This window comes from Macadamia integrifolia, unplaced genomic scaffold (assembly GCF_013358625.1).
Source record: "Macadamia integrifolia cultivar HAES 741 unplaced genomic scaffold, SCU_Mint_v3 scaffold1218, whole genome shotgun sequence".
NCBI lineage: Eukaryota > Viridiplantae > Streptophyta > Magnoliopsida > Proteales > Proteaceae > Macadamia > Macadamia integrifolia.
The window spans coordinates 178,371-193,768 of NW_024868121.1; the positions used below are offsets into that span (position 1 = coordinate 178,371).

Below are 15,398 nucleotides of genomic sequence, written 5' to 3' on the forward strand. Positions count from 1 at the left end.
AAAAAAAAAAAAAAAAAAGAGTATTAATTTTAATTTTTGTTGGGTGCAAAGAGTTGGGTTTTGAGGTTCGAGACTTTCAGCTTTCGATATTTTTGGAAGCAGTTGATTCACGAACCCGAATCACAGTGTCTCTCCGCTAGTCCTCTTCCCCGCTTTCTTAACCACGACGCATCAAATAAGGGTTTCAGGTTTGACCAGTACTTCCCCTTCCCTCCGTATCTCATTTCGTATTTCTATGGGATTTGCTCTGCAAATTTGCATGTTAGATCGATTTCCAATTACCGTTCGCTTCTTTTGGAATTCCGAAATCAAGGTTTTCATTCAAATTTTATGTACTGTATTTTTCCCTGTATTATTCATTAATTTGTTCGATCTATCATGGCCAGAATCCTGGTGCTTGCTACCCATTGGATCTCACTTGGTCATTTGCTTGAATTTTTCCACATCAATTTTCTTGGTATTGTTGGTGTGAGATGTGGAGTCTAATAGATTATTTCCCTCCCTTTTTGTGAGGACCGAGTTTGTTGGGCGTGAGTTGTTTGTTTTGTTGTTCCATAATTGTTTCTCCTGAGGATTATAGGAATTAGTGTGGGTCTTTTTTTTTTTTCTTTTGGAGTTGGGGGGGGGGTGTTGTGGATGGGTAATTCGGGACTCATAACCTATTTGTGACTTGCAGCACTCACTTGTTAGGTATATTGGAAAAAAGGAATAGGAGGGAAACGAAACTACTCATGCATGTGCCTTATTGGTCCGTCTTCCGCATCTCGGTCTATAGCATGGGGAGTGGGTGGGTGGTGTGTTAGTGGGCAGCTTTTGTTATAGAAGTCTATTTCGTCATGCTCATAACTGGTTTCTTCATCCATTCTATTGTTTGAATTCCTTTCGATTCTTCTTTCCCTTTTCTTGGGCTGAAGAATGAATGGAAATACAACATTGGGTTATGGTGGATTGAGCTTTTTGAAGGCATTGTCTAATCAAAAGTGATGTAACGGAAATGGGTTAGAGCTTCAATTTTGACTGTACGGGAAAAAGAATTCATGTTTTTGTTATAAACAGACTAACAGAGGCTATTAGTCTGTTTCACATAAATACCATGTTTGTGTTGTAAACAGACTAACAGAGGCTATTAGTCTGTTTCACATAAATACCATGTTTGTGTTATAAAAGGACTAACGGGGCATTGTCTTGCATTTAGACGGTTGAAGTTTTCCATCGTACTTAGTTAAATTCAAACCTGCTAACCTAGGGTTGTGGTGTTTCTTCTAGGGTGGCGACATATTAAGGAACTGGCGAAGAGCTTTTGTGGGTCTTGATATATTCAAAGACATACCTGAGCCATGAGTCAGAGAGGCTTAATATACAGTTTTGTTGCAAAGGGGACTGTTGTTCTAGCGGAGCACACATCATTCTCTGGGAACTTCAGCACCATTGCAATTCAGTGCTTGCATAAACTACCTTCAAATAGCAATAAATATACCTATTCATGTGATGGTCACACATTCAACTTCCTTATTGATACTGGATTTGGTATGCATTATTCCATTCTTATCTTAGATGGTTGAGCTTCATTCTTAGCCACCATCATGTTTGATGATATAGTTTTCTTTTCTTGCAGTTTTCCTTGTTGTTGCTGATGAAGCAGTTGGGAGGAGCATGCCATTTGTGTTTCTTGAGCGAGTGAAGGATGATTTTAAACAGCGTTATGGTGCAAGCATTGGCAATGAGAGTACACACCCACTTGCTGATGATGACGATGATGATTTATTTGAAGAACCATTTAGTATTGCATACAGTCTTGACAGAGAATTCGGGTATGCCTTATAATAGTTTGTGCTTGTAATGGGGATTGCTGGATTTTTAGTTTTGTTTATTAATTTCATAATCTGTGATATGCTGAAAAGTCCCCGGCTTAAGGACCATATGCTATATTGCGTGAGCCATCCGGAAGAGATCAGTAAGCTGTCCAAGCTGAAGGCTCAAATAACAGAGGTCAAAGGGATAATGATGGACAACATTGAAAAGGTACTTGTTTCTCCTTGTTGTTTTAGCTCCTTTTTCAATCAGGAAATGTATGAATACCTGGTTTTGTTATATGTCCTTTGATTGGGGGGAGGTATCTCAGTGATCTATCCAGCGATCTATGCAATTATAACCTGGATCTGCAAGATAATTACTCAAATTAGTTAATTGCCAATATTGATCCTGATTTTCCAATGAGGAGGTTACTAATTCCACAGTTAGTAGAAATCTGATGGCCATCTTCTATATACTCATCCATTTTCATTATGAGCCTGTGTGGAACCTGTTCTGTTTTCGTGTTTGTAACGTTCACTCTTTTTCGTGTAAATGTCTAAAGGAAGATGCAGCTATTGTTTTAGTTGGTTTTAGGGACTTTGATTCTGCTAATTGTTACCAACTATTGGATTCTTCATAGTATTTATCACTGTATTCGTATATGTTTGTGTATTTAAAAAGTACGATTTGGAACAGATCCTAAGATCACTATTAAGCAGGGGTCTTTGGTATTCTGCTTTTTGTGTCTTTCTGAGGTGTGATCAGTTTGGCAGGAGACATGGTGATGGGATGCTCTGGTGGGACCCTTTAACAATTTTATCGTACAATTTCATTAAAACTCATGTAACTGTTGTTGATGTTGATTGAGCAACAATAATCTGTCCACATTTGTTCCCCCTTTGAACCAATACATTGGGCCTACAAGGTGGCTATTTTTAAGCCCCAAAATTTTATCCAGTTTTCTGCCAAATTGAGCAACAGATTAAGGGAGATATCAGCAGACTTTGTGGGGGCCAGCCAGAGTTATGCGTGGAGATTTCTTGCTGGAATGTAACTTTGTGTTAAAGACTTCTAGCAGATTTGATGGAGCCCAAGACAGCTCGCATTAAGGAAATAATTTAGGACAACTTCCTTGTGGTAAAGACCAAAAAGAAGATTCTTATCAGATTTGTGGGTCCCATAAGCCAGATGGCTATCGACCAGCTATACTGCTTTAGTTAATTAGGATAAGTTTCCTTTTTTCATGTTATTCAGTTATTTAACTAGAGTCAATTTAGGAGTTAGTTTCCTATTGCTATTATGATTTTTATTATTTCTAGAAAGCTATTAGCTTGTAACTGATTGTTGTAAATAAAAGAAGAGGGCTGAATACAGCTTACGTTGAGATTAAGTAAATTGTGCAGCTTGGTTCAGTTCTTCCAGCTGCCTATTCAGCTCTATGAAAATATTCTTCTCATAAGTTAGAGACTTGCATGCAGGCCTCATAGCAAGCCTTGAATTCCAGATCCATAGATCCACTTTCCAATTCTTATAAAATCTTGCTTGTAATCAGAGGAGAGGAACATTGAGGAGAAACCTTGTTAGTGGCTGTTCGATGCAGTTGGGGTACCCTAAGGTGAGATGCCTAATCTATGAGAGGGTGAGAGGTCCAAGGGAGAGAGAGTGAGAGACTCATTCTAGTTTATCTTTCTATCCTATCTTCTATTTTCCTTGTTTCATTTATATTTTAATCGATTTCATTATGTGATCTGCTACAAGTTCTGCAATCGATTAAGGAATATCTGTTGCAAATCTAAATCCAAACACTGTAAGACATGGTTTGGTCCTACTACCCATGTCCTCCTGGGGATACACCTTTGAAACAGAAATTTACATTATGAATAGGGTTCTGAGCAAGTCCATACGTAAGACTCCTTTTGACTTGTATAAATGGGCGAAAGCCTAATCTAAAACATCTGGGGCTGTGTTGCACATGTGAACGATAGCTAACAGGCTAGCTGGAACCCAGAATTGACAGATGCCATTTCTTAAGGTATCCCAAAGATACCATAGGTTATTATTTCTATGATCTGTGGAACAGATTTTGTTTATTAGTGAACACACTACCTTTCTTGAGGATGATCATATCATCCGCAGACCTGATCCAGTGGTCATCCAAGGGTTGGAATAACCAAGATGCTCAAACTATTCCCATAGAACTTACCACTGACATTACCACTAGCAGGGAAAACTCTTGTAGAGCCTCGACATAGTGGGAGGATGGTTGACCTCTAGACCGTCTGATACTTTTCAGTGAAAGAGTCAGACAGACCAACTCTTACGATTCGGATCCCAACACCTATAAAGAGGCTCTGTAGGATGTAGATGCTAATAGATGGTATGACGCTATGAAAGCCGAGATGGACCATGTATACTAACTACGTCTGGACTCTAGTGGATCCACCGGAGGGTGTTAAACCTGTTTGGCTGGAGATAGATCTGCAAAAGGAAGAAAGGCGTTGATGGAAATGAGGAATGTTTCAAGGCTAGACTGGTAGTAAAAGGTTACACCCAGCTTGAGGGTGTGACTATGTTGAAACCTTTTTACCAGATGCGATGCTAAAATCCATTCGGATTTTACTGTCCATAGCAATGCACTATGGCTATGAGATTTGGCAGATAAAAAATTGGACAATGTTTCTGAACGGGCGTTTCGATGAGGACATTCACATGTCCCAACTAGAAGGGTTCACTTCTTCGGGAGAAGAGAACAAAGTGTGTAAGTTGTTGGACTGAAGCAAGCCCTTAGAAGCGAACATCATAGTTGATCAAATGATAAAGGAGTTTGGTTATGATCAAAATATTGATGAACCTTTGATGTAGATTGATGGTGGAGATTTGCCTAGAGTTTTGTCTTCATTAAATCGTCTAAGAAAGCCATCGACTAACACTAATTTGGGTGATAACCAGCAGCTTTCATGGCCCCACAACCAGCTCATATGGTGAAGGGTTCGGAGATAAATCAGGAAACAATTCCAGCCTTGTGTACTGATTATTTCTGGGAAAATAGGTGATTGTGTGGAGTATCTTTTGGGAAGATTATATCCCAAATTTGTGGGCCCCATAGCTAGCTGTGAGGAGATTAGCCTTGAAGATTTGTCACTTGTGTGAAGACTTTCTTTCCTAGGGAGATTGATTTGTCAAAGAATTTTATCTACTTCCAATTTTATTTCTTTGTAATAGCTATTAGTTAGGATTAGTTTTTAATTCCAGTTTTCCAGATTTAACAATAGGAGTTCTAATTTTATTTGGTTTTTTATTTGTGACATGGAGATCTCTATTGTAATTGATTTTATTATAGATATAAGAAGAGGGAAACCTCCTTGGATTGATTTTGGAGTTTAGGAAAAGAGAAAGCTTAGATTTGAAAACTGTGGGAGCAATGTGCTGTGAGAGAGCTTGGGTGAGAGTCCCTTGAGTATGATGCCTTTGTGGAATTAGGTGGGAGGCCTTCTCTATTGTCGGTGAGATACCTACATACCCATTTTTCTGTTTTATTCTTCATCTTTTATTTATTTTTCTACGAGTTAACATGCAACTGAGAGACAGTCGAAGGCTTGATATTACGGATGAAGTTGATGTTGGTATGTTGAAGACATTGATTGCTGTTAGGATCCAACTGAAGTCCATCCATATTTTGTTATTTCAGTCACTACAATCCTGAAATTCTATAGGTTGGTTAGTGTTCATAGTGATTAACCTAGCCCTTCTACATTAAACTTGTCTCTACGATTAGATTGGTGTCTTCTTAGTCCTGTATGTAGATGACATACTACTCATTGGGAGTGATGTGGGTTGCTTACTTCTGTAAATAAATTGCTTTCCATTAATTTCTCACTGAAGGACTTGGGAGATGTCAGTTAAATACTAGGCATCAAGGTTGTGAGAGATGGGAAGCGTAAGATGTTTGTACCATCACAGGTCAGCTAGATAGACAAAGTTCTGGAAAGATTTAGAATGCAAGTTTCTAAGAAAGGAAATGTTATTTTCAGCCATGGCATTACACGTTCTAGGTCACAGTGTCCCTAGATTCCTGAGGACATAGATCATGAAAGCCGTTCCCTATGATTTAGCAGTGGGAAGCCTAATTAATGTAGGAATGGATTTGACAACCAAACCAGACCCAAGACTGCAGGATTTTATAAACCAGAGAACAACCAATAATCACCCAAAATTAGGCAGCAAACAACAGTCCAGAACTAAGAGTCGAACAGCCCTTATAAATCAGAATTTGGAGTTTCTGAAATCCGAGATTACACCAAAAAAAATGGACTAACCAGCAGCAGGTATAGAGTATTTAATAAGCCGCAATTAGAAACAAATGCCACAGGAACAGGTAAGTCAAACCAGATCTGAAATCTGGGCAGAAACACAGTCGGCCAGAAGTATTTAACACCTCAGATCAGACAAACCCATGGTCTGATTGGTCCCAAATTAAGGTCAAACCTCCCTCTTAATAAACCCAACAATCAATCAAAAGGGGAGGGCCATCGGCTGGCTGGATCTTCAGAACAATATAGGGGCAGCAGGAGAGAAACTTGAGATTTCCAGAACCAGAAATCAAAAGCAGTTCAGATCCCTTACCTGGTTTGAAGAACCTTGCAATTAACTTTGAAAAGAAAGAAATAATAGTTGAAGAGACCTCTTGGACTTCACGCCGCAAAGAGTCAATTGGATCAAACATCAATTCCTTCAGCCTTGATCAAACACAAGATAACTCTTCATGAAGAAGACAATAGCAACAACCATTATTTTTTTATCAAAATCATTCTAGGCTTTTAGGAGCCTCCTCTTCTTTATTTATAATGTTAATGGGGGGAGGGAATTACAAAATAGAAGGTTCCTAAAAAAGAAAACCAAATATTCTTATAATACAATAGTTACTAAAAACTGAAATTAGAAAATAGTTGAAAAAGGAAACTAATTACTAATGACTTGATTCAATTAATAACTTGACTCCTAAGGAAAATAATATAAATCAAATCAAGCCCAACTAAAAAGGAAACTAACTAGTATTCCCGTACTCAATCTTAGAGCCCCTCTTTTAGACCCATAAAAGTGGTCTATTACACTCAAAACACATGGGATCAAAGGCCTAACATATATGGAACCCAACCTTAGGCTTATTCCTAATAAAACTAGCCTATTTTGGTAATTAATCTGCATCACTAATGTATGCAATGTTGTGCGCCGGGCTGGATGTTTGTCATGTAGTTGGCATGGTCAGTAGATTTCAATCTAATCCAGTATGTTGGTCATGTTTGGAGGAGAGGCAGTCATATGAAAGAGTGACAAGCGAAGGTCAATAAAAATTTCATGACTTGCGCTAAGTATGTGGCAGCTTGTGAAGTAGCCACGGAGGGGGTGTGGTTGAGAAAGTTCTTGACCGACTTAGAGGTCATACTTGACCTTGTTAAACACTCCATTCCTGTTATGAGATAACAGAGGAGGCTTAGCTCAAACTAAAGAGCTAAGACCTACTTAGAGGAGCAAGCATGTGGAACGGAAATATAAATTTGTGTGACGATATTATTGTTGCCAAAGTTGACTCTACGAATATTTTGTCTTACCCTATAAGAAAGGGACTCACACTAGTTTTATATGTAAAAAAGGCGTGTTGAGAACATGGGTATTAGAATAGTTGGACATTGGCTTTGGTGTACAAGTGGGAGATTGATGAATTATTTACATTTGATGTGTGTCCATCAAACCCAATTTAATTTGATTAAATTAATTGTTACAAATCTTATTTATGTGCCTGTTGCCATTATTTTGATAATGTGCAATCGCCAAATTATACCGTTATTTGTTTACAACTATGGATAGACTTGATAAGATTTCTGTTCTAGGGTTTCACATTGTATATTTCACTAATAGAGATTAGTATGGAAAATAAAGTGGGTATATGATATGTAACTTTAGCCACAATACAATGGATAATGTATGGTGACAATTGAAGAGAGAGAGATATCCCACAAAGTAATTGTTTTAGATATATGGGGTCAACATAAATAAAGAAGGTGACATAGAGGATGATGTTTCACAGAGAATTAAAGTGGGTTGGATGAAGTGGAGAGGTGCATCTAGAGTGCTGTGTGACCAACATATCCCTTTCAAGCTTGAAGGAAAATTCTATCGGACTATTGTGCATCCAGCTATGATGATGGGCAGAATGTTGGCAGTTAAGAAGTGTCATATAGATAAATTATGTGTAGTGAATATGAGGACGTTAAGATAGATGTGCAGAAAAACTAGGAAGGATAAAGTAAGAATGAGCATATTAGGGCTGTTTTGGGAGTTTCCTCGATCAATGACAAGCTTCGCAAAAGTCGTTTGAGGTGGTGGTATGCATAGTTGTCACGGCGTCAAATCGGTACAAGGCGGTGGAGGGGTGACTAATCAATTTGGCGATGAATCCCCCGTTATGGCGTTGCTATGGCGGTCAAATCGCCCATGTGTCATTTTTTATTTTTTCTATTTTCTAAAGTTATTTAGTATGCTACTTTTTTATTTCCCCTACTTTCTAAAGTTATTTAGCGTGCTACAAGCCTACAATATATACCGTATAACATATAAAACCAACATTAAACAACATCAAATCATCAAAAATCAACATAGCCCTATCAAAATCACCCTGCATTTTACAAAAAATCGACTGCCTAGTGAATCTGGCGTGACCTGGAGTCCATGGTGATGCCATGGCGATGCCTATCAGCTAATGGCTACCGCCATTTGTGAGTCACGTAAATAGTAGCACTGCCATGAACTTCTTTTTCCACCAGGATGCCAAATCGCCGCCTTGGTGACGCCTAGGCGACGTCATGACAACTATGGTGGTATGACCATGTTCAAAGGAAATCTGAGTAGAAGGAGTGACCTGATTCAGATTGAAGGAGCTAAAAGAGCTAGGGGCAGGCCTAAAATGAATATAGGCTAAGTGGTGAGGAATGACATACATAGTCTCGGTCTCGTCCAAAGTATGACCTTGGATAGAGCCTATTGGAGGGTAAGGATCTTTGTTGCCAAACCCATTTAGCTGAGATTTTCTTGACTTGGTTGGCTGTGCCTCTTTCCTTTTATTCTCATATTTTTTTGGGATGGATCCATGTAGCCAATCCCATTAAGTTGGGAAAAGGCAGAGTTTCTTGTTGTATAATTGCGTGCACTTAATTGTGTTGAACTTTGATCCATCAAAATTCCTTTGTTTTACCGCCAATATATTCATAAGGGAATTTTCAGTAGTTTATTTTCCCGTACTTAAGAGGCACTTACTGTTGTGTTTATATTTCATGCAATTGTGGTGATCCAATGGTTGATGTCTACGACAGGACTGACTACACAGTACACACCATACACTCGTGTGGGTTATATGCATGAACGGGGGTGATCTTCAATAGTCTTTGTACCCCGAAATGGTAAACATCCAAGTGTGCGAGTTGTTGAACTATGATTGGTTGGGATCCGGGGCCTCGATAATATTATATGTAATATTATTATTTAAAATATGTTTCAAAATATTTTTGGTCAATCATTGGTCCCGACACTTGCAGTTTAATTGACAACGTGTTTGCTTTATTGGTGCATATTTTTATGCCATACTTGTGAGCGTGCATTGTGGATGTTGGTAGTGCGTGAGTAAAGTGTAAGGTAATTATCTAGCACTGGGGGATTTTGAGGTTACACCATTGTTAATATTGTTTTTTTTGTGCAATTAAGGACAACTTATGGTCACCTTTAGGATCACACCACATGGCTCATTTTCTTTTGTCCATTTGGAATCTTTAAGTTAGATTTTTTCTAAAAAAGAGAGGCCTTAGCCTAAAATCAGTTGCACAATCATAATTCTTGAATCAAACTTGAGAGAGAACAAGAGTCTTCTTCCTCAAAAACAAGAAGAATTTTGGGAATTTGAAAGGAATATTTGGACGCCGAACGACTGTATGTGTTGCAATCCTTTGGAGAAACGTGCCAATTGTGCATTCTAAGTAACCCTAACCCCGTTCTTGTGTTTTATGCATGCATGTTCATTGAGATTCAAGGCTGGAAAATTTTTATAGTATAATCTTGAATAGTTGATGTAGGTCGATCAACAATAATCTGTCCATCCCCCCTCCCCAATCAAACCAATATTTTGGGCCCTCGAGATGGCTATATTTTAGTCCTAAAATTCTAGTCAATTTTCTTCCCAAATATCCATCAAGCAACAGACTAAGGGAGATTTCAGCAGATTTAATGGGGTCCAGCCGGAGATATGCATAGAGATTTCTTGTTGAAATGGGACTTTAAGTTAGAAGACTTTTAGTTGATTTTATGGAAGCCCAAGTCAGCTCACATTAAGGAGGTAATTTATGACTACTTCCTTGCTGGAAAGACTAAAAAGAAGATTCTTATCAGATTTGTGGGCCCTATAAGCCACCTTGCTATCAATTAGCATACTGCTTTAGTTAATTAGGATTAGTTTCATTTTTGTCATGTTATTCAGTTATGTAATTAGAGTCAATTTAGGAGCTAGTGTCCTTTAGCTATTATGATGTTTTATTATTTCTAGAAAGTTATTGCTTGTAACCAATTGTTCTAAATAAAGGAAGAAGGTTGAAGACAGCCTATGTTGACATTAACTAAATTATGAAGCTTGGTTCAGTTAGAAACCTTGTTAATGGCTGTGTGATGAAGTTGGGTGAGAGTGATGCAGCACTGAAGACATACACTAGGTGGCAGAAGAGGGCTGTCGGCCAGGGGGCTCCCCAAGCAGCCATGATTTTGTCTAGATGGGGTTTTATTTGGTTTGGTTCGGTTTGTTGGTTCAATTTAAGTGACTTAGTTGTTCTTTGAGGACAGTAACTTGAGTCCTTAGTTTCCTTTTTCACGTATTTTCTATTTCTTGCTTTTAGTAACTATTGTTTTAGGAGTCTAATTGAGTTTTCCTTTTATGGAACCTTCTATTATGTAATTCCCTCCCCCATCACTTATTATGAACAAATCCTTCCACGATTTGACAAACTCAATTAATGGCTGCTGCTGTTGCTTTCTCTGCTGAGAATTGGTCTTGTGTTTGATAAAGGCTGTGGAGCTGGTGTGTGATCTAGTTGACTCTTTGCGGTGTGAAGCCCGAGAGGTCCTCTCTCTTATTTTATCTTATTCTCCTCTTAATTACTCAAGGTTCTACTGCTGTGGTAATTGTTTATAGGTATTTGAATCCATCTTCTTTCTCAGTTTTGCCTAGAAATTCCAGAATTTCTTGGCCTCCAATCCATAGTAGTCTAGGGTAGATCACTCATCAGCTTAGGCTGATCCTTTGATTTAGTTTGTTTGTATGCTATGAGCCATCCTCCTTCGGTGTAAGTAAAGCTGGTACTGTGCAAGGATTCAAGCTCTTCTCAATGAATCCTTTTTGTAATAATTAATCCACTTGCCGTATCAGCTCGGAATGCTCCGAAGGACTAAGTCTGTAAGCAGGATGATACAGAAAAATCAAACTGGGTACCAAATCAATAGCGTGCTGTATATCACACATTGGAGGTAACTTATCTGGCAGCTCATCAGAAGTCAAATGAGAAAAATCAGATACTAGTTCTTTAATAGGCTTACTATGGGGGAAAGCCAACAACTCCTTCATAGGCATAACAACCACTTTCTTCTCAGTCTCAGTGTAGTGCTCTTACCTCCAACCACAATATCATTATCATACAACCATGGTCGATAAAACATTTGTGAGCCTCATTGGAATCACCTCACACCATATATTCTTCTCATACCGACAAAGCTTCAAAGGAATAGAGCGCCATTTGTGTACCTCCACGGTGTTTCTGTTAAGCAAGGATACCTTATAAGTTTGAGGATGTTGCTCAAACTTCAATTTGGCTTTCTTTACAGATGCCTCCAAAGTAACGTTGACACAACTATCACTGTCAACTATCACTTGGCAAGTGTGGTCTTTGGATTTCATACTACTGTAAAATATACAGTTATGTTGTCAATCTTCTCCTTTGGTTTCAGCCACCAAAATATGAGTAACAATGTGAATACTGTAGGTGCCATCATCATTAGCATCATCTGGGTCATAGTCATCCTCACAATCGTCATTCTGGTCAAAGGGGTGGGGAAAGAGATCAGGATCAGTATCTCTAGTGGGTTCTTCAATTTCAGCAGGGGCATTAACCTTCTATCGATGTGGCCAAGCCTTGGAAAAGTGTCCAACCTCTTGGCAATGGTGACATTGAACCCTATTGTTGCTTGTCATAGGTGCCTTCCCTTTATGGTCATTTCATTGAGGAACCGTGGCACGTGGAGGGGCTGAAGTGTTAGGTTTAGTGGTTGGAAATTTTTCTTGACCTCCCTAGCTTGATAACCAAACCTTCTACCTACCGGTGCTATTAATTCCTCTGCACGAAGAGCCTAGGTTCTCTATCACATTCTTCTAGTTCACGCTTGTGGGTTCTCCACCAATCACGGGCAACTTCAGTTTCTTGGCATGAGCTGATTTTATCTTCCATTCGTCAAATAGGTCATAATAATCAAAGTAGTTGTCCAATGCTCCCAAAGTTGGAAATCAAAGAGTTTTAAGGTTAGAGGTGAGGGAGAAGAAGAGAAGAGATGAAGGAAGAAGGAGAGGAGTTGAGAGGAGAAAAAGAATGAAGAGTGCAAATCGTGGGAGAGCATTTTGCTCTTCCCACCTATATTAGGTTCAAACTAATAATTTAGGGAAATTAAATAGTCCTCCCTAGGGAGGTAAAAAAGAAAGAAGGAAAAATACAACTTAGGAAAACTTAATATAAAGGCAGTTCCTAAAGTACCCTTGTTACGTAAATTCCAACACTCCCTCTCAAGCTGGAGAATAAATGTCATACATTCTCAGCTTGTATAAGAGGGTACTGAAATGGTGAGGGATGAGTCTTTTGGTGAACATGTTTGCCAGTTGATCACCTATCTTCACAAAAAGGTGTGCAAATGCTGCTAGAGTCAATCTTCTCTTTGATGAAATGCTGGTGCACTTCAATGTGCTTTATTCTATCATGCTCCATTGGGTTATGGGCATTGCTTATAGTTGCTTTGTTGTCGCAGTAGTGTTGCATAGGTCCTTCAGTGCCATACCCTAACTCAAAAACCAACCGATGCAATCAAATGAGTTCACAAACTCCATGAGCCATTGCCTGTATTCAGCATTTGCACAAGATCTAGCTACTACGGGCTGTTTCTTCCTCCTCCTGTAATCAACTTACCACTCACAAATGTACAATAATCAGATGTAGATCGTTTGTCAGAGATAAATCCAACCCAATTAGCATCAGTGTAATCTTCTATTCTCAAGTGATTGTTCCTGGCATACAAAAGTCCTTTTCCCAAAGAAGACTTCAAGTATCTGAGGATGCGGTATACAACATCCAAGTATCTACTCTTGCGTGTATGCATAAACTAGCTCACTACCACTGCATAAGTAATGTTTGAGTAAGTTAGAGACAGATAGATCAGCTTTCCCACTAGCCTCTGGTATTTCCCTGCATCAATAAGGAAAGGACCACAGTCTTCTCGAAGTTTATGATTCTACTCAATAGGAGAACTTGCGGGTTTACAACCCAACATCCTTGTTTCTTTTAACAAGTCTAGCACAAATTTTCTCTGGCATATGTTGATTCCCTTCTTAGACCTTGACACTTAAATTCCTAAAAAATACTTCAAGTGTCTTAGATTTTTGATCTCAAATTATTTGGCCGAATTGGCTTTCAACCTAGCTAATTTCATTATGGTCATCTCTAGTCACCACAATTTCATCAACATAATCAATCAATGCTGTGATGGTAGCATTATCTTGCCTGGTAAATAATGTATGGTCTGCTTGACTTTGGGAATATCCATTCTTTAGAATGGCTTGCCTGAACCTCTCAAACCAAGCCTTTGGTGATTGTTTGAGACCATGAAGTGCCTTCTTTAGAAGACACACCTTGCCATCATTTGCTGGAAACTCGAAGCCAGGAGGGGGCTACATACACACTTCCTGCTCTAAGTCTCCATGAAGGAAGGCATTCTTCACATCCAATTGATATTAGGGCCAATCTCTGTTTGCTGCCGAAGATAAAAAGAACTCTTATTAAATTATGTTTGGCCACAGGAGCAAAGGTCTCTTGAAAATCAATTCCATACACCTGATTGTATCCTTTGGCCACCAATCTTGCCTCAATAGCACCATCTGATTGGTACTTGATTGTATAGGCCCACTTGCATCCAACTGGAATTCTCCCCCTGGGAGGTCAACCAGTTTCCAGGTATAGTTCTTCTCAAGTGCCATCATTTCCTCAGACATGGCTTGTTTCCACTTGGGGTCTGACATAGCCTTATTAACATTTTGGGGATGGAAGCAGAAGAAAGAGCAATTGTAAAAGCAACACCTGTAGGAGAGAGAGCATCAAACTGGACTGTAGGATTAGTACAATCTCTCTATCCTTACAAACAACAATAGGAAGGTCTAACTTAGAGTGAGAAGATGAAATGTTACCTGGCTGAGGAAGGGGAAGCTCAGAATGTGGATCCAAAGAAGACTCTTGGCAGGTTTTCTTGGTCCTTTTGTACACAATATCAGGTGCCTTCTCTATACAAGGTCCACCAGTATCAACAATATCCACAGTGTCAACATCATCCACCTTTTTATGTTTCCCAATATCAAAGGAAAAAGGAGTAAGAGGCAAGGGAGTAAGAAACAGAATGGCATTAGCAGCCTTTCACTTTCAGTTCCATTATTCTCCCTCTGGAGAGGATGTTGAGGAGAAGCAAAGAAAGGAATAAACTCAAGAAAGGTGATATCATTGGAATGAAGACACTTGCGAGAAGAAGGGTGGTAACACTTGTAGCCCTTGGTAGTTGAAGAATACCCAAGGAAGATGCATTTGAGAGCCTTAGGGTCAACTTTAGTCCGAGAGGATTTGTTAACATGCATATAACAAATACAACCAAACACCATGGGAGGAAGGGAAAAAGTTGAAGACTGAGAAGACGAGTGCACAGGGATTTTTGGGACCTAAAGATTTTTGTAGGTGTGCGGTTGACAAGGAAAGTAGCAGTGAGAACTGCCTCAGACCAAAAGTTTTAGGAACATGCATGCAAAAGAGAAGGCTCCTACAAACTTCTAACAAATGACGGTTTTTCCTCTTAGCTACCCCATTCGTTTGGGCGTATCAACATAAGCAAGCTGATGGATATTACCTTTGTCAATAAAAAAGTCTTGGATACCACCATACATGTACTCCCCGTCTCCTCCTTTATCAGACCGGACTATTTTGAATCTTGGTTTCAAACTGGGTATAGACCATTTTATAAAAGTTTTTGAAAGCATCATAAACATCACTTTTTTGTTTCATAGGAATCGAATATTTGGTTGTAATAGAAATCCCAAAAAATTTAATTCCTTTGAAAATATATCACATCGTTTTTCTTTTTTTTGTTCCCCACGATACTCTACCCCAACAATATCTATATTTGTAGATGTTATGAAAGAGATATCTTTCCAAAGGGGTTGCAAATGGATCTGCTGGTTCACCAATCATTGATGGTTCTAGAACCGCTAAGTCTCTTCC

At 38.9% G+C, this 15,398-nt stretch overlaps 1 protein-coding gene across 2 annotated transcripts in view; it reads left to right on the plus strand.

Annotated features, from left to right (window-relative positions):
- The first annotated feature begins 33 nt into the window (after positions 1-33).
- Positions 34-15,398, plus strand: part of LOC122063142 (vesicle-associated membrane protein 727-like) — a 24,373-nt gene continuing 9,008 nt past the window's right edge. Inside the window, exons 1-4 of one of the 2 annotated variants that reach the window (XM_042626823.1) lie at positions 34-188; positions 1,267-1,527; positions 1,616-1,811; positions 1,902-2,022. In XM_042626823.1, coding sequence (XP_042482757.1) covers positions 1,338-1,527; positions 1,616-1,811; positions 1,902-2,022 — 507 coding nt within the window. In that variant the 5' untranslated portion in view covers positions 34-188; positions 1,267-1,337. Of the gene's footprint in view, positions 314-1,266; positions 1,528-1,615; positions 1,812-1,901; positions 2,023-15,398 lie in introns of both variants that reach the window. The other variant, XM_042626824.1, reaches the window with a different exon arrangement.